General features: G+C 39.1%; 1 protein-coding gene and 1 long non-coding RNA gene across 2 annotated transcripts; both read left to right on the plus strand.

The window, feature by feature from the left end:
* Nucleotides 1-30: 30 nt before the first annotated feature.
* Nucleotides 31-17,130, plus strand: vimr2 (vimentin-related 2). Its single transcript, XM_004073180.4, has 10 exons — nt 31-263; nt 535-682; nt 787-939; nt 1,123-1,242; nt 3,273-3,368; nt 6,868-6,996; nt 8,389-8,511; nt 10,886-10,996; nt 11,113-11,237; nt 15,358-17,130. The coding sequence occupies exons 1-10, from the start codon at nt 160-162 to the stop codon at nt 15,398-15,400; spliced, it is 1,152 nt and encodes a 383-aa protein (XP_004073228.1). The 5' UTR covers nt 31-159; the 3' UTR covers nt 15,401-17,130.
* Nucleotides 17,131-17,262: 132 nt separating this feature from the next.
* LOC144994855 (uncharacterized) lies at nt 17,263-17,761 on the plus strand. Its single transcript, XR_013658511.1, has 3 exons — nt 17,263-17,402; nt 17,484-17,541; nt 17,626-17,761. It is a non-coding gene; the product is annotated as an uncharacterized LOC144994855 (long non-coding RNA).
* Nucleotides 17,762-18,670: the final 909 nt, after the last annotated feature.

Consider the following 18,670-nt stretch of genomic DNA (forward strand, 5'->3'; position numbering starts at 1 on the left):
GCTTACTCCTCGGGTCTGTGTGAAATCCTTACTGGTTGATGTCCGGGCCACAGTTAGCCTCCCTCATATCAGTGCTACATTCTTACTTATGGAGAATATAAAATCCACCCCGGACCCGCTGCCTCTGTTGTCCTGGTGAGTCTGTCTGAATTGGGGACCATGCTGAGGGTGTCTTCCTACCGAAAACTCTTTGAGCAGGAGAACTGGGGTCGGAATGGGGGGCTGAGTGTGCAGTGTGCCGGGCAGTACCGGCTCCCCGTCAGGTCAGTGGGGCCTCATCGGGTTTTACTTGTTAGCATTATTTTCAATTAAAAATGTCAATAAATTTTGCAGTTATATTTATGAAAATCTGTAAATAATTTGTTTTACCTTTTAACATGTCTTGAAGACAAGTACTCTTCTGTGGTAAAGAGCAAAAATACAGTATTGAGTATTTAAAATATAAGGGTTAGGGTTGAAGAGTTTCTCATATGAGTCTATGTTTATCTTTTCTTTACAGTTCTTTTCTAAGTCTTTTGTGCTTTATCTCCTCAGAGGCGCAGTCACTGACGAGTGTTGCTGTGGCGACAAGTTAGACTTTGTTGCTGCCAAAGCTCTGAACAAAGAAGGTCTGAACCGGTTTGTTCAGGAGCGCAGCACCATCGCTTTTCTGAATGACCGCCTGGTTAGGCTCATTGAAGTGGTGAGGCCAGTCTGATCAGGGCTGCAAGCATCTGAAGTTTCCTTAAGTGTGTCATCCCCATCATTCCTGTTGGAACTGGTTCAGTGAGTGTTCCCTCTCTGCAGGCCCACTGCTTTGAGGAACAGAATGAAGCTCTTCAATGTCAAATCACTGAGCTGGAGGAGAAGCTGACCAGTCAAAATGCCGACTCTAGCATCAAAGTGAAGGAGCACGACTGCAGCCTAGATGCTGTGGTGGAAAGACTGCGCGTGCAGAGGGTAGGCTGCTGCTGCTGCTGGGTGTGTCTGCTGCATGATCCTGCTGAATGACAAACCTCTCTGGCCTTTCCATTATGTTCACTTCTCATCCCACGTCACAGATTTTATTTGAACTTGTGGAATGGCAGGCTGCCGCATATTTAACCCCGTTGAGATTCATTGCAGCCTTCTCTGTGTCTACAGGATGAGGTGTTGGGTGACACACAGAAACTGAAAAAAGAGCTTGAACATCTGAAGGAAGAATATGAGTGGATTGAGCAGCAGAAGATGCTCATCTGGCAGGAGCAAAATGATGTTGCCACGGTAATAAAAATCAAATTTTCAAGGTAGTTTGTGATGCATCTTCTGTTGACTCCAAGAACGAAACATATTTGTGAATTTAAAATGACTTAAACTTTTTAATTGCAGATTTATTTTGCATATTTAAAATATAACTTTCAAATGATGTCCCAAACTGTTGTTTGTTTAATTAATTTGTTGAATTCATTAATCTATTGCATCCCAATAATAAAACCAAGTTAAACAACCACAGCTAACCAATATGTTGCTTAATAATCAACTAATCAAAAGCATTCATTGTAGTAGATGCAAGATCATACAAATGTGTTAAAAATTCTTTTAAATGTATTGTTTTTAGGAGAAAATAATTAAAAATATTTATCTTTTTTCCATCAGAATTGTGAGCAACGCGAGTTTTGGTCAGACTATATATGCTGTTTTTAGATGAAGCAAAATACTTAAAGCCTGGTTTTATTCTATGAAGTTTAATGCTCTTACACCAAAATTCTAGTGCTGGGAACCACAAAAGGCCTAACCATTGATATGAGTTGGTTCCGCAAACAACAGTAGCAATAAAAGAAGGAATAGAAAAACTGATGAACACAATTTATACATTTGATCAACAACTATTTTAGCTAAATGATCGATTTAAAAAAAGTCCAATTTAATTTGAAAGAAGCCAACAATTTTTTGTATTTGTCTTAAAATATTTTTAAAAAAATATATATTTTTTACAAAGTTTATTGCAGAAGTGTATCAGAAATAATGAAAAGTTTGTAAAGTAATAGAAATCTTACTACTACAGAACTTTTTACTACAATTCATTGTAATAGGAGACCTTGTCCATTAGATGGCAGTGTTGCTAATTGTATTAACTTGATCCTGAATCAGTGGGCTTGTCTCAGCTGTTACTCTGTACATCAGCCAATGAGTGTTGATGAGCAGCAGCCACATTCTGGGCTCCTCTGCACCTCCTTTTGCACCCCCCCCCCCCCCCCCCACACTCCTCTCTCACGCATGCCAGACCCACCAGAACCCATGCAACCCGAAGCAAAGGAGGCTTTCATTTCTCTATTACAGATGTAATGCTTGCTATAATGCAGAGCAGTAAATGCTCCTGCTGGCTCAGTCCCTCAGTTCTGAATTAAAAGCAGCTGCAATGTGACAAGACCTGGTGAGAAATTGGCAGGAGTGTGGAAAAAGAGCTGAGATGAGGAGGAGAAGATCGAATTAAACAAAAGCCTAAAGTGCAACAAGCTGCAGTTTTTCTGGGCGTCTTAAAAAGTCATGTTCGCTTTGTTTTAAGGAACATTTTTGGCTTTTGTGCTTCTTCTGCTTTTTATCAACATTTCCTGAACGATTGACTGTGGATGCATTTAAAGCATTAGGGAAATGGCGTGAGGGAAGAGAGCAGGCATGAAGGGGCTCCAGGGCACGGAGGAGGCTAGTGGAGATGAATGCTGCCTGTTTTCCATCCATCAAATAAGAACAACTGTTGATGTAAGCCAGCACCAAATGATATTTAAGAAAAAAAGCTACAGAGAGACGTAAGAGATTTTAAAGTTTTTTTTGTGGAGTTTGATATTGTGAAAATTGAACATACTCTATAATGTTGCAGCAGCTGGCCTGTCCTGTGCTGACCCAACTTCCACAAATGCTCTCAGACCCTCCCCTTGTGAGCACAAATGCGAAAGGCAGCACCCCCAGTGATTACACGGAAAACCGCTTAATCTGGTTCTTTTCTAAGGCCCAGATGAGCTGAGAATCCCTGCTGGCAAATGGATTGGGCCACAAGGTTTTTGTGTCTAGTTTGTGTCGTTCCTCCTCCTCCCTTCTGCACAGCAGTGTTGTCTACATGCTGTTTAATGCACGTACTGGCACTTCAGAAAATTGGTGTTAAAGGTGTTAAAAAAAAAAAAAAACAACCCAAAGGCTTTTTCTCTGTTTCCTCAACCTGTGCTTTTTATTTGTTTGAATTGTAAACTGCTCTGTTCATTCACCTTCAACTTATTTACTTTTGGTTTTGTTCTCTGTTGACTTTCCTGCCTTTGCAGGAAGTAGATGCTGTGACAGCAGAGTGTCTGGCACTGAAGGAGCAAGTAGCTATCTATGAAGACCAGCTGGCTGTCATGGGAGCCCAGCACAAGGAGGTGGGAGAAGGAGATTTTATGGAGCTGCAGTCTGGTCCAACGGGAACAGTTTACTTGAAATGTGGCACCTGGGTTAGACGACACTTTTGTGGCCACAAACACAACTCTCGACCTTGAAGTGTTGCCAGAAATTCTGGCTTCAATTCAGTTCAATTTTATTTATATAGCCCAATATCACAACACAGTTGTCTCAACAGGCTCCACGACAACAATTGTACAAAAACATAGAATCAGTCATAAAATATGAACAATAGCTAATTGCTATACTAAACAAGACAGACCCTGGACATCCCTGTCCTTGGACCCTCCTTCTCTATGAAACCACAAACACCAATATCTTTGGAAAAAAGGTTTCCTTAAGATTAAATGTGAACCATTTTCATGTTGCTATCAAAAACAAAGAAAAAAAATTACAAGCATTTGCTTTTGGACATCAGGAACAAAATATAATTATGTTAAGTAGAATAGCCACAAGTAATACCTTGTAAGTTATGGTTTTACTTCAAAATACATACAAAACAAACAAGTTCGAGTAAAACAGTAACTTCTAATTAAAAGTGCTTCAGTAATGATTTACTGTTAAAAGTTACATCTATGTTATTTAGAACTACTATAATCAGAAATTACATTATTATTTAAATACAAAATTATTGTATTTAAATAATAAAATGGATTATTCCTTTATTCACATGTTCAATAGAAACAATAAAGCCTCTTCTGACGAGTAAAATATAACCAAAATGGAATTACATTCATCCTATTTTTGGCGCAAAATTGATGCCTTAAATTAGCTCCCCTCTAACACCTGCCTCTAGTGGTCTTTAAAGGAACTGCAAAACTTGGTACTTTTTGTTTTGTGTTGAATTTGGTTCCGGAAGCTGACACGACCTGCAGCCAGGTCCCTCTCCAAGGTGAGGGCTTGGTTTAGATTATAAATGCAACCTTTTGTTTTTTGCAAAATATGTGCTTTTTGCTATTAATTTAGAATAATTACTAATCCTGTAAATCAAATTTTTATCCCAAAGAGCACAAATATCCCAGCAACAAGAGTTTTTTTGTCTCAGAAAAAGCACGTTTTTGTGTTCAGTTAACACCTATATACTTGGACAAACCTGAAAGTAAGGAATGGCGCCTCATTGTCCACTTAGGAATGATTTTCTGGGAGACGAGCAGCCTGAGGCTGCCCTTCAAAAGGAAATTCTGTTATATCATATTTAAAAAATTTAAGCTTTATTTGTATTTCCAGATTTAAACCTATGGATAAAATGTAAATGAGTGCAAACTTAATATATGAACTTGACTAAAATGTCACAAGAAAGTTCTCTGAAGAGGTTGCTTATGCATACTCCTAACCACAAACCCTAAATATTCTGTAATCATCTAAACACAATAGAATTTATCATAATACAAGGCAGTACAACATTATCATGTGACTTAACCTTTAGATAAAACTCAAACACTGCCACCTTTCTACACCTTCTGACTTTTTCCCCACCTCACCAGAAGATGACAGACGTGGTCCGGCGTCGGCAGCTGAGGCAGCAGCACATTCATCATCATCATGCTTTTCTCTGTAAAGCTGGCCGCCCAGCATTCAGTCCAGCCTCTCTGGGACTAGCTCGATCACTCAAAGTGCAGGAAATTTGGATGAATACTGAACGAAAACCGAAGTTATTATATATATTCAGTACTCTATCGAATCAACAGCCATGTTCTTATTCAGGAGCAGAAAACAGTAAATGTTGAACTGCCACTGCAGCTCTACATCCTCTCAGGATTCTCTGAAATAGATTTTTGTCTTTCCAGTTAGGATACAGTTTGCAAGTTAAAGTTGTGATTGTCGATGCATACTCTAGTTGTAAACACATCTGTAAGAGCTCATTAGTTTGTTTGATTTCAGGAAGTGATGATGTAACATTACAGTGGAACACAGGGCTTTGATTCACATTGATCTGGTTATGATTACAACATGCTCTACAGTGGACTGTGAAAATGTCCGGGGTGCATTCTACCTTTGACCTTTAGTAGCTGGGATAGGCTCCAGCATCCTCCTGACCCTGCACAGAACATAGCAGAAACAGAATGTGGATGTCTGGGTGGATGAGTACAACATGACAGGATAGTATTTGGTTGTTAGACTCTAAGAGAGCCGCAGTTCGGGTTTACAGCTGTGCTTTAGAAAACAGAGATAAAACAGTTTGAGGTCATAATCACAGTCTGAAGTTCAGTGGAATATCCAGAATGTCTGTTTTTAGTGCAGGACTGTAAAGTGCAAAGACTGGACCATGATCCCCCTTGGTTTTCCAGAATCAGATTTCTCAGTTTTAGATTTGTTAAACAGTTTTTACCCAAAGCATCTGTTGTAATTGAATGGGCTTCTCAAAAGCAGATTGCTGGTATTTTTTACATTTTGATCATTGTGCACAGATGCAAAATACAAACCAGAGGTTGTAAACATTGGCCATTTTCCTCTGTCATCATCTGTAAAAGCACAGAATTCATGCGTCCACTATTTAAAGCAAAGATACTCAGTACTACCAGTTCACTACCACCATGAACACCTGTTATACTGTACATTTCAAATGTTCAATATTTATCTTTTGCCTTGTGAGACCATTGAATATTTGTTCGAGTCCTTGAGATTTTAATCTGTAATTTTTGCACTTTTCTTTTTTTTTGGAGGGCATCATGAACACAGTCTCCTAACTAGGTCAAGTGAAGCGTGCAGTTTTGGATTTGCTCTAATGCTTTTGTGACCTCTTGAATATGTTGTTCTCCTGGAATAATTTCAGCCAGATGGTCATTGCTAAAAAAGTTTCAGGTTTGGCTGATTTATAGATGACTGCTCATATTGTGGTTTCTGGTTTCCTCAAGCTGCAGAAATGATTTTCTGCACTCTACAGAATTTCCCTACTTTGTTCCTCTAGAATAGATCATATGAAATATTTTTTTTTCAGTGTTTGCTTCACTCTGTCAAACTTTAAATTTTCAATTAGTATAATTTATTGATTCAACTCGTTTGGCAGTTTTTGACTTGGGTAAAATGAAACTCAACTTGAAAACTAAAAAAAGAAAATGATGCATTTTGTTTTCAGTTCCCTCGTCTTGGTGCAAATTTAATTTTCCTTTAGAAATATACTAGACAAAAGTAGATAAATAGAATTAACCATTTTTTTTCACAACTAGAACTTTTTCTATAAATGTAAGAAAATGTCTGATTGATCATCTGAGTTCTCCTAATAAGAAAGTTAAAGCACTTGTTTAAAATAAAAGATTTACTTAAGAGTTAACATCTTTAAATCCGATATATACTTTTCAACTATTTCTATTGTAGTGAATACATTTAAGTGAAATACAACCTAATGGTAAAGTTGTGACGGATACTTCTGTTTAGACAGACTGCAGCTCTGTTACAAGTGTAGTATCCAGAATAATTTCAGTGCTGTTTTTTTGTGACTCCAGGTAACGTCCACCCCTGTTCTTTTTAATGTATGAGCAGGAAGTGGAGAGTCTCCTGGAGCCAGATGAAAGGACTCTGGCAGCGGCGGCTATTACATTTGGCAGCCCTGATATCGCTCCGGCCTTGAATGTGAAGGAGTACCACTGCCAGTTGGCCAAGAGCCTTCAGGTACATCACAGTGACATAGAAGACGGATTTGTGCTGTCACAACACTGTTTGTGAATTTGCATCCACACGTTTGCACACCAATAGATAATCATTCTAATGGTAAGAATACCTCTGCTAAATGCATTCTCATGTTTTCTTCCCTTGTCATTCAGAATCAGAATCAGAAAGCCTTTATTGTCATTGTTACACAAGAAACTTGTGACAACGAAATTTCCGGTGCTCTCCAGCTGCTTAAACAATAAAAATAGGTTATCTTCTAAAGAACGATAAAATTGTGTTTAACTGAAAATATACATATGTACAAGCTACATAACATTCCTACATTCCTGCTTTTTCATACTAATTAGTGTATCTATAGTCTTACAAAACTGTAAAATACAGCAAACTTCAGTTAGTCTGTAAAACAACAAATAAAAAAATATATAAATTCATTTATTTAAATGTTAATTTACTTCTGGAGGATATCCATCAAAGCTTTTTACCTTCGTTTATTTTGAAATGACTGCACTAATGCTTTCATTCTTCTTTTTTCCAAATCTAAAACTCTTTAGAGCCTCCTTCTTCATCCACCTCCTCTTCTCCTCTTCTCCTCCTCCCACTACAGCACCTTCTCGGTCCACTTCTGAAACGCTCGGTCAGGTTCAGAAGTAAATCTCAGCTTTCACAAATCACACTGGGATACTCCTGGTTATTTTCTTTACTTCTTAACACAACACCAGGGAAGAATTTGAGAATCAGAGCTGTGGCTCTGGACCCAAACAAAATGCTTTTTTTTTTGTCCATCTGAGTATGTGTTGCAGTGCAGAGGTTCTTCATTGGGGTCAGACTTCAGCTCCGGTGGGTCTGACCCCCTCTGTGTTGAGGATGTCTGTCAGTTCAGAGGTCAGGGCTGTAATCAGACTTCAGGCCGCCTTCCCAGGGTCCTTAGCAGCATTTTAAGGGATTCTGGCCTGTGGAAATGTTCTTTATTCTATCTGGCAACTTGATATATTTGGGTTTTTCTATATTTCTCTTTAAATCCGGACTATTCACTCTTTTCCTCCCACTCTGCTCCTTCCATCTTTAGCTGGACAGCATCCCGTCTGCTGCTGGCCTCCTCTGAGACACACAGTTGTCACAACGATGAAATGATCGCTGTTAGTTCTGAATGATAATTGCTGCCATCTCCCACACAGCTGTGTGGGCTCGCTATCCTTGTTCTGAGTCCATTCTTCCTTTGAGTCAAACATTTTTTGCTCGGAAAAAAGGACACTACTCCATCTCTATAGTCCAATGCTCTCACTGAGCTGCTTTCTCCTGTCCGTTTGACCTCAACTAACCTGAAAACTACCTTTTCTGGAATATAAAAAAATGAAAACATCACTCGTTCACATGTTTATTTTTCTTCTCTAGTTTGAGCGTGGCACATCCTCCGCTCTGGCTGTCAGACGTGATGGAGAGAAACTGGAAGAGGGAAGAACTGCAGGGTCAAAAGTCAAAGACTTGCCAGAGGATGCAAGTGAGCTGAAGACACTGGTAAGATGGATGTTAGGATGCTCCAAAAAATATTAATGGTAGGTAAATACAACCTCAGATGAAAGCAAGTGAGGCCTTTTTAGTGTTATTTATTCAACAAAAAGGAAGCCAACGTCCTGTCCATGAACTCAAGAAAATCATTTACTGTAAAATGCGATCAGTCACTCATATTATCTTGAAGGAAATTGGACCTTTTACTCTCAATGTGCTTTCACTTTATGGAGGCTGGTGTACATTTTTGTACGCACAGCTCTCAACACATTTGTGTTTATAGATATGTCAGCCAGAAGTCTGTACTTCCCAATAGAAAAAGCGTCAATCTCCTTTTTTTTTATCCTAAAAAAAATTAAAAATAAAGGCTTACTGTTGTGGGGTTTTGGTATATTTGAGACCAAATTAGAAGTAAATTTGTGCATAATAATAATTTAAGAAAGTTCTGATTTTTTTCCCGCAAAAATTAGATTTGATGTCCACATTTGGCTCTGAAAAATCCCCTAAAGTAGATGTAGCGGTAAAATTGAGCGCTTTCCCAAAGCAGGTGAAGGAAGTGGGAGAGCGGCTGAGTGACGGCAGCGCAGCAGTGTGAGAGATCCTGCTGACCAGAGTGTTTTTCTTCTGCCGCAGACACTTCCAGCAGGAGATATGAAGAGCTAGGCTGTAGCTCAGACAGGATTTATGACCCTCCCTGTTCTCAGTTATAAAATAGTCTTTCAGACGGCCTGCAGAGCCATAAACGTCTTCAAACTTCACACACTAACTGCCTACAAATGAGGAAATAAACCGTCATATCACGCAGTTTATCCTGTTTAAAAAATTACCAGGGAGGCAGGGAGCTGTTGAATAAAAGAGACAGACAAGTAGGGTATTAATAAAGATAATGTATGGTAGGTACAGCCACTAGAAAAAGCAAAGCTACTTCCGCTTAACCTCCCTTGATCTATTCAAAACCCATTGGAGGTCCCACCACAGCTGGCACCACGACCACATCTGTCAGAAACACAATGGTTTGGTTGTCATTACTGTGGCTGAAGCTGCACTTCCAGCTCTTTAAATAAACAGCCAGATTCTGAAAGCACAGCAGAACTCCTCCAACGTCATGCAGCGTACCTCAACACACGAGCCCTGCTCGGGTCACTCCAGCCTGACGGATGGACAGCTCGGCCCGATCTGCTCTGTTTCCTCTCTCTGGCTCGTGATGGATGCCTTGGGTCTGGTTTCTCATCAAGACACAACATGGCCAAACAAACAGGTTGCAGTGAAATCAGCCTTGACTCAGAATTGTATATAATACAGCAGGCTGTGACGGGGTTATGTGCCACTACTCGCATATACATACAAGGCCAGACTCTACTTATCATGCCGGGAGGAAGACATGAGTGCGAGTTCTTGGCGAGTTCTTGACTTCTCTGGAGAGTCATTATGGGGCTGTGAGTTGTAACCGGGTCGCCTTCTGCTCTCAAGATCCTGCTGAAAGATGAGCAGAACCCCATGCATCCCCATCTGGCTGCGACGGCTAATTGTGGAGCTTTTGTGATTGCTGTAATTGCTCACGGCTGAACACCAGAGAAAACTCCAGAAATGACTTGGTGGAAAGATGCTTCTCCGTTTGTTTGCAGGAAACGAACCCAGTCACTCAGGATTCACTGCTTTCCAGTTTTTTCTTGATTTGAGCTTCCAGCAATTGTAGGCAGGTGTTACCATCACACAGGTGTCCAAGAAATACTGGACCGCTAAAAGGCTGAGGAGGATTTTTTTTGGATATGTCTCACAAATGTTGAGATATTTTTGCCTGAAACCACAAAGACGAGCTGTGCGGTAACTCTGAATAAATTGCCGGGGGATCACTTAACTCAGTAGGAGCTGTCATCTGGAAATGATGAATCCCTGTACAGATTTTTGTCGCTGTCAATTCATCATGCTTTTAGAAACCTCAGCGTGGACCACACTGGTGGAGCATCATTCTCATGTGGCTGCTAAAAGGGTTTTATACGTCCAAATTAGAGTGAAAGATGAGGAAATGTGAAGTTTGATGTCAGGAAGTCAGAAACCGGATATTTTCTGTGCGTATAAAACAAGATTACTGACATGCTTGAATTTCTGTTGGAATGGTTGCAAATTATAACTGCCCGAGGTAAGACCATATAAATTGAATGTGATGCATTAAGCATTCAGTTCACACAGAAATGTGGCGTGATATCAAGAATTTCATTTAACTTTTGCAATCAGGTTAAAATCATTTGTTTCCATTTCGCTTTCCTGAATGACATGGCCCATGTGGTCTTCATGTTTTAGTCATTACATGAACATTGTCATATCAGTCCAGTAGCAAAGTTTATTTCGCAGTTAATTACTGAAGAATGTTGCTTTTCTGCAGATTTCAGAGCTCCAGAAGGAGCTCTGTGACTTGGAGAAGGATAATGAAGAGCTGGAGGACGAGGTTGAGCTCAGGAGCTCTGCACACATGGAGGAAGTAGCTGACCTGGAGGTATGAGAAAACTTGATTAAAACAATGAATACATCTATAAGCCATATTTGAAATGTGTCATCTAGTTTATTTAGTTACTAAATCTAATATATTCTCACCTTCTCTGTGTGTTTCAGTGCTCTATAGTTGAAATGAGGCAGCAGGAGGCCGACCTGGAAGTACAGATGAGGGAGCAGTGTGATGACTACAAGGAGCTGCTGAATGAGAAGATGGCCAGGGACATGGAGATTGCTGCCTACAGGTCAGATGTCACTCACAGATTTTTGGTCCTGTCAATTTATCATGTTTCTAGAAACTTTAGTTACACAATCACAAGACAGAACTTATTGTTTTTAGAAACAAGAAGTAAAGAGTGAAGGTAACTGAAGAGATTATTCCTGATGGAATAAAGGAATTCATAAAGATTAGTAATATTTGTGTTATAATATAAACTTGAGTTTCAGTGCTCACAATAATAATAATAATAATAATAATAATAATAATAATAATAATAATAATAATAACTAAGTAAAGCCACAACTAAAGCAGCTTTTTTGATCGTCTCGATGAAAAAGTGTATTTCAGTCCGAGGTCTCTGGTCCAGAAAAGAGAAGCAGATTTGTGTTTGCATCTCCTGGAGACTGGACCTCTGAAATAAATTGCTCTGAGAGACTTTTTGCTCTTAAAGCCAGAACTTCTACTTTTTTTCCTTGACATGATGAAGTAAAGTTCTCTTTTGAAATGGAAAGCCCTGGCGTCTTCAAAAAGCAATCAGCTGTTCAAATATACAATCAAAACCTTTTTAGCTGCAAACAGATGGGTCCAGCATACTGATGACTAAAGATATTCCTCTACCATTAGATGTTAAAATGTTGCTTCTATCTAGTGCGGGTTTTTTTTAATCTGGGCTCTGACTGACACATTATTGTGGCCAAATGCTCCTTGGTGCTGCAAAGGCTTTTGCATCTCTGTAAAGGAATGTGTAACAAACGTGCAAAAAAACTTATAAAGCTGTGCAGCCTTAATATCAAAGACAAATGTGTCTGTCTTTCTCATGCTTTTTACTGGAGGACATGACAGACAAACAACTGTAGCTTCTTTCTTTCAAATTTTAAATTTAAATTCATGATCCTCTCCCATTAATATCTCCAGGCGGCCATAATTTGAACACAAACATATCTTGGACAGCTGTGACGTTGCTCCTGATTAGAAGGAAGGTGTTATCTTTTAGGTTTGTCTTCCTCGGTTTAATTTACCCCATGCTTCAGCCGGCTGCTCTTCTCCTTGATTGCAATTACCGTGTGAGCCGACTCTGACATGTATTATTGTTTTCTGTGGTGGGGGGCCAATTTAAAGACACACCAGCTGTACTAGACGATATAAAGTTGTCAAGAGGAAGACAACGTTCATCAACATAGAAAAGAATCATACCAAGATTATGTCATAAGACTTGAGTGACTTTTCAATTCACTTGTGACATTCTTTAGAAATGAACAGATCTCCCAGAATGCCACATTTAACTGACCACATCCAGTCTGTTTGTGAGAAGTAGTACAACTATCTGCCTTGCATTGCGTCACTTGGACATCCGTTTTAAGATATTCCGGCTGACATCATGGAGGTCAGCTGGAGTCGCAGGAAACGGTTCCAGGATGTGATGCAGCTTCCTGCCTGCATCTTTGACAAAATCTTCAGTCCTTTTCCGTGAACTTCTTTACCGCATGCCATTCCAATAAGAGGATTGACGCACTTCAGTTACCCTATCTTAGGGGTCGGCAACTTGTACCACTAAAAGAGCCATTTGGATCAGTTTCCCACAGAAAAGAAAGCACAACACTAGGGGTGTTAGAAAAAAACAGTTTTGCCGAAATATTGTGATACTTCATTTAGTATTTGTATTGATTCAAAATGCTGTCAGGATATTTATTAAATTATTTAGTTTAATTATTATAATTATAATTATATAGTTATGTTTCCTTTGATCTTTTGTCCATTTTACACAACCTTGAATAGACTTTTCTGTCTGTCAAACACCCAGAGATGTTTGATGAGTGAGATGATGGAAATAAATTCACTTTGATGCAGACTCCTTTCTATTTTTTTTTCTTTAAATCCAGTAAACCCAATAAATTAGATTAATTTTATGGATGACAACTTTTTTTATTTGAAAGCAGCTGTTAGTTTGTTGCGGGTCTGGAATCATAAGCGGTGAGTCTAAGCCCCGCCCCCGCCGGTTGCGGACCCCTGCCCTATCCCATCCAGAGACTTCCTCCTGGTCTTCCATGGGGGTTGAAGGGTGGAAGGAGCACAAAGACTCTTAAAAATGGCTCATTCGAATGTGTGAAAAGAGCCTCTGCTTGTCAAGTTTTTAGGTGGGTCACTGCCAGCCTGTTAATGTTAGCCTACCCTCCCCACCTCCTCTCAGACACGTTTACTAATATACCACAGTTCTGGTTCACTCCCATTACCTGACAGGCTGTCCCACTCATTTCAGAGACAACTGTTGTCTCCTTTCTTTTGTTTATTGGAGCTTTTGTCATCTATGAATAAAAAAATTAATAAAATATGATAATGGCTGTTGTTTATTTTCGAGCAGTGTAACAAAATGTCTGCGGAACACTTTTGGGTTACCTCAGGATACTGGAAGTGCATAACTTATGGTCTGTGAAGGTATCTCAAAGAACTTTCAGCAGAAGCTGAAATCTGGGGATGAAATGTGTTAAACTTTAAGACATTGCTACTTCCGATCCATCTTAACGTATTCTCTTTATAAAATAATCTTTTTGCATTATTCTGGGTGCGTTTTTGTGATTGGTAGTTGGGTAAATCCATGGATGGACTCAGCAAAACTGTCCATACTGGTTAACTCTTTGCATGGAAGCTCTACATTCATCTGTTTATGAATATGCTTGTGATCTGATGAAAGGAGTTTGATGTTGTAGCATTGCGAGACGGTGAAAAAAGCACACAATGTCACACCATTGTCACACCTAGTTTTTTCTGCCTTATTGACCATTTTTTGTATGTTCTTGAGGAATTTGGAGTAAACTCAGATTACTGTGCTCCTCATGTCAGACTGCATTTTTATTGATAATCAAAACCTTTGACATTTTTTGTTAAAAAAAAGGTTACTTCCAGCCAGTATGCTGCTTTATTAAAGACTGGTACCTTCCAGCATGGAGCTCTAAACCTTGTTTGACGGGTCTGATCTAACTGGTGGTTAGACTGGCCCATTGTTGGTAACAGATGGGACATTGTTGTGTTGATGGATGTGGACTGGTTTATTTGACACACAGCTACAGGGCAGCATCACAGCTTATCAGAGACACTTTAAAACTCTTTGGGAACACCAATGATCAGTTGCACCATAATCACAAACAGCCCCACCTGCTTCTTGGCGACATACATAATCATAAGGGGGAAATGGAAAAAGGATAATCCTTAACAAGACAAAAGCATGTTTGTCCCCATTTTATCTGATGAATAATGTTTTCTCTCATTTAACATCGGTCCGTCTTTATTTTTTCGTAACTTTCTTGATTTGTCATGTTGATGTGGAATAGATTACTCAATTGTTTTAACACAATTTGTTAGATGGCTTTAGTTTAGTTTTTTTTTTAATGTTTCAATCCAGAATTCAAACATTTCTTTACACATCTAAGCAAGAGAATGAGGTCTGTTGTATATGCACTCTTAAAATATGTAATCTCATAAAGCAAACAATATTTAAAGCTACAATAGTTGCAGACAATTTTTGCACTTTTTGATTATTTGATGTCTTTTGGTTATTCCTCATTTAAGGGGTCACCTTGGTAAAAGTCACATTCTTGTAGATTTGTCAGAGGTTTTTACAGCAAAAGCTTTTTCTACAGATTAATACATAGAAATGTTTTTCTGGAATGACCTGTGAACAAATGCATCTCATAAAAACATGGGTGTTTTGTAGGGATGTCACAAATATTAAAACTGAATCGTATGCTATACAGCATTGAACCAAATCGTAGGGAAAGTGAATCAAGTGAATCTTTGCATCTCTACTGCACACCAGTGTAGGTTGAAAGTGTCAAACAATTGTGCCAAATTTAAGAAGGTTTAGTATTTATTGTTGTATGACATTACACCAGGCTAAGTATGAGCCAACTGAGAGGGGTTTCTTCATTGTTAGTTACTTATTAGCAAATAATAAAAGAGGATTTTTCTGAATTTTTCAGCTTTTTGTTGTTGTTTTTTATAATACACAAATGCTATATAGATCCAAAACAAAAACATGACACAAAAACTGAGGTTTGAACTGAATTGTGGGGAAAGTGAATCGTTGCATCCCTAAGTGTTTATGTAACCTGCACATTTGGCTTGCATGTTTCTTTTTTTCCTTCATTTAGGAGTCTGGTGGAGGAAGAGGAGGGCAGGTTCTGCAGTCTGTGACCAGAGACTGAAGACAGCATCTGCCTGCATGCTTTCTGACACCTGAAAAAACAAACAAAAAAAAGGCCAAAATCAGCACTTTGATGATGAAGCTCACAGCAATGCAGCACTTTCTGTAGATGCAAACTTATCATAGCAGGTTGATGCCATCTGGAGGCCCGAGAACCTGATAAGAGGTCACTAACAGAAGACCTGGAAACTTCAAGAAAGATGGAGCTGTCTAAGAAAAGAGGGAGGACGGGGTCAGGGCACTGAGTGTGTATCCATTCACTGTCTGGCAGAGATATTTCCTGAAGAGGATTATCTTGACTGGCGTGCAGATTTATACATGTTTTGTGCCTCCTCTGTCCAGCAAGACTGGGACAAAATCTCAAGCTGTGAAGTGTTCGGCTCCACAGTGGTGTCGCCTCGTCCGTCACTTAAGCTTTGTCTGATTACCGGTTCTTAACCCGTGACCCCTTCACTGCTATCAAACACACTAATGGCCTGCCTCAGTAACTAAAAGCATCTCACCTTCTTTTTGTTTTTACAGTCATGTGTGCATGTTGCTCTGACAGTCAAGTGTGCAGTGGCCTGTGTTTGCTTTTTAAATGGTTCATGAAGTTGTTTCACTGCAGTTCTCTCAAAATGAGCATCTGGACCTTTCTGCAAGAAAAGCCTGAGTGATTCATTATTTCTGCTTTAGAGAACAACGTCTCTGTTTGCCGTACTTTCTGAAGTGAGCGTTTGGTAATGCATTCCTTTTACATTTTGTCCATATTTTTATAACAATCTTAAAACTGGGTGTAATAAATCACTTTTTGGTCTTGCGGTTGCAGTGTTAAAATAGTCACGTTTGAATTAAATAAAGTAATTTGCTTGAAAAACTTTGGTTTTATGAAAATTGTTGGAAAGAAATTGTCCTTGAGAGGATTTATGTTAAGGATTCTGTTCACTTACAAGATCTGATCACAATGACACATTACAGAATTCAAAAGCATTGCTCTGTCTTGAAGATGAAATGTGCTGTTTATAATTGATTTGACAGAATCAGTGACACGTCTGATGGGGACTTTGTCTTGGTGATGAGCTCAGAGTCTTGTTAAAGGAGCATAGTGACTTTAGTGACTTATTGTCCTGATAGAAAACATGTCTGGGTCAAAGAAGCTGCCATTTAGTTTCTTTCCAGAGACCAGAGGAGAGGTGCTGGAAACTGGGACTTCTTGTTTAAGAAAGACTTGAGAGGATTTAGTATTTTTCAATTCTTGCTGAAATATAGTCAAATAACTTTGGATTCAAATAAAAATAAAACTTATGGTAAATTTCATAATAAGGCATGATTAGGGGCTTTAAATATCTTTTTTCCACAGCAGCTGGTTGGCTTCATAAAAATCTTTGCTCAGTCTTCTCAACGTTTATTTAAAAGTCAAGATGATCTTTAAAAGGCTTTTTAAGGATTGACAAAGATTAATGAAATATTAACTTTGATGTTAGTTCTCTATCCTAAATGCAATCTGACTGATCATGTTTTGACTTAAACTGTGCAACCTATTTGTCACAAACTCAGTAAAAACCCAGGGCCATGAGGATAAAATAAACAACTTTCCCCTCTTCACAAAGATTAAATATAGAACAGTTTGAGAAAAATTCCAGAAACCCCAATCTAGTAAGTGGCAGCATTTGTTGTGTAGATTTGTAAAGACTTGTGTGTAGTTTCTGTGCTGTGATTAAAAATATCTACACACTTCAAAGCATTTTTTGGAAACTTCTCTTGTATTCTATTATAAACTATTCTTCACCTTTCATTTATAATATGATTAAGCTCCTTTCACAACAGCAGTACTTAAATAAATAAAAATTGACAGTTTGTTTCTGTGCCGTCTGCAATAATTTTTTTACGGTAATTTGTATTTTTCTCAGCCAAACTTCACGAACAGCAACATCTGGACTAACCTTCATTAAAACTAATATAATTTTACACATGACGGCCATTACCATCGACACGATCCACAAGCATTACAAGGTCAGTGGTTTTTCCATAAAAACATCAGATAAAATTCCAATCATGGCACTGAAACAAAATGATTTCAACTTATTTGGACAGTGTCTGGATCCTAATCTAAGAAAATACAAAGAAGGAAATGTTTGGATGCGGAAAACTGGTATTTAAAGCCACTTTTGAGACATCACTATAGATTTCAATTGTTTTTTTTTTAATCTTGTGAAACCTCTCCCTTTTATGACAGCTACAGAAAACAGGTAACTCTACAGTGATGGTCGTGACATTAAGCTGCCCGGGGCTGGACTGCATCACATTTCCCCTGTGAAGAACCATAATTTGCTGGGAAGGCCAGACTTAAAAAGTGGCTCTGTGATCAGCCGCACCTTTGCCTTTTAATGGCCTTCTTTTAAGGGGGAGAACTGAAAAGCAGCAAAACCTCAGCAACACCAACAAACATAGAAGTCACTGCTGGGAATAAACGAGGAGCGGATTAGGATTGAAGGTGTCAGAGTGATTTTTGCTGAATGGAACCATTTCACACAACATGTGCTGTGTACATAACATCCAATTAGGTTCACGTGGTGCAGGAACAGCCTTGCATTAAAAGTGGCAGGGCCGGCCTGATAAATTATGACATGTGAGCCCTCTGTATCAGTTGACATATCTTTGGTCTGTAGCAGAGGAATCTGATTAAGGCCTGAGGTGCTGCTAACCTGGGTCAGCTTGTATGACTCAGCTCAGCCGTTACCTCCACAGAGGTATCCTAAAAATACGTGTACCCCTTCAGGTTCACCCAGACAAATAAACACTGTCCTCATTGAGGACAAAAGTCATTTTTTTCACGTCTCTTCTTGGCAGCTTTAATGTGGCGAACCAAGCTGGTGTTTACAAAGCAAATAAATAAGAGGAGACAGGGTCGGATCAAGGAAGAAAATAAGAACAGTAAAAATATACAACGTAGAAAGAGCCATTGAGAAAGTATTTCCTTAACAAGAGGGGAACAAATAATAAATTAAGGAGGCCCTGTCCCTCGAGGAAAGACTGGCATGCTTAAGGATAGAAGGAAGCGGGCATCCTTCTTTTTTTATAGGGGTCATGGAGGTGCTTTCACTGTGGGAGCATCTCATATGAGGCTGGAGTCCTGAGAGAAAACTCCTAAAAGGAATGTTTACGCACAAACACAAGCTCACTCAGAGTTTACAAGGCATGTGGTGATGAAGGAACGTGGTGGTTGTGTAACACTTGGGTCCATCATCATGTCATCACTGCATTTTCGCGCCATCCACATA

Source organism: Oryzias latipes, chromosome 10, assembly GCF_053564925.1.
Source record: "Oryzias latipes strain Hd-rR chromosome 10, Olatipes_Hd-rR_3.1".
In the NCBI taxonomy this organism is placed as follows: domain Eukaryota; kingdom Metazoa; phylum Chordata; class Actinopteri; order Beloniformes; family Adrianichthyidae; genus Oryzias; species Oryzias latipes.

Bases quoted from the DNA above. Each gene is read 5' to 3' on its own strand.
- vimr2 (XM_004073180.4), top strand. From the start codon at position 160: ATGCTGAGGGTGTCTTCCTACCGAAAACTCTTTGAGCAGGAGAACTGG. The intron at 3,369-6,867 runs GTGGGAGAAGGA...ATGTATGAGCAG, and splicing joins TGGGAGCCCAGCACAAGGAG to GAAGTGGAGAGTCTCCTGGA. The intron at 10,997-11,112 runs GTATGAGAAAAC...TGTGTGTTTCAG, and splicing joins AGGAAGTAGCTGACCTGGAG to TGCTCTATAGTTGAAATGAG.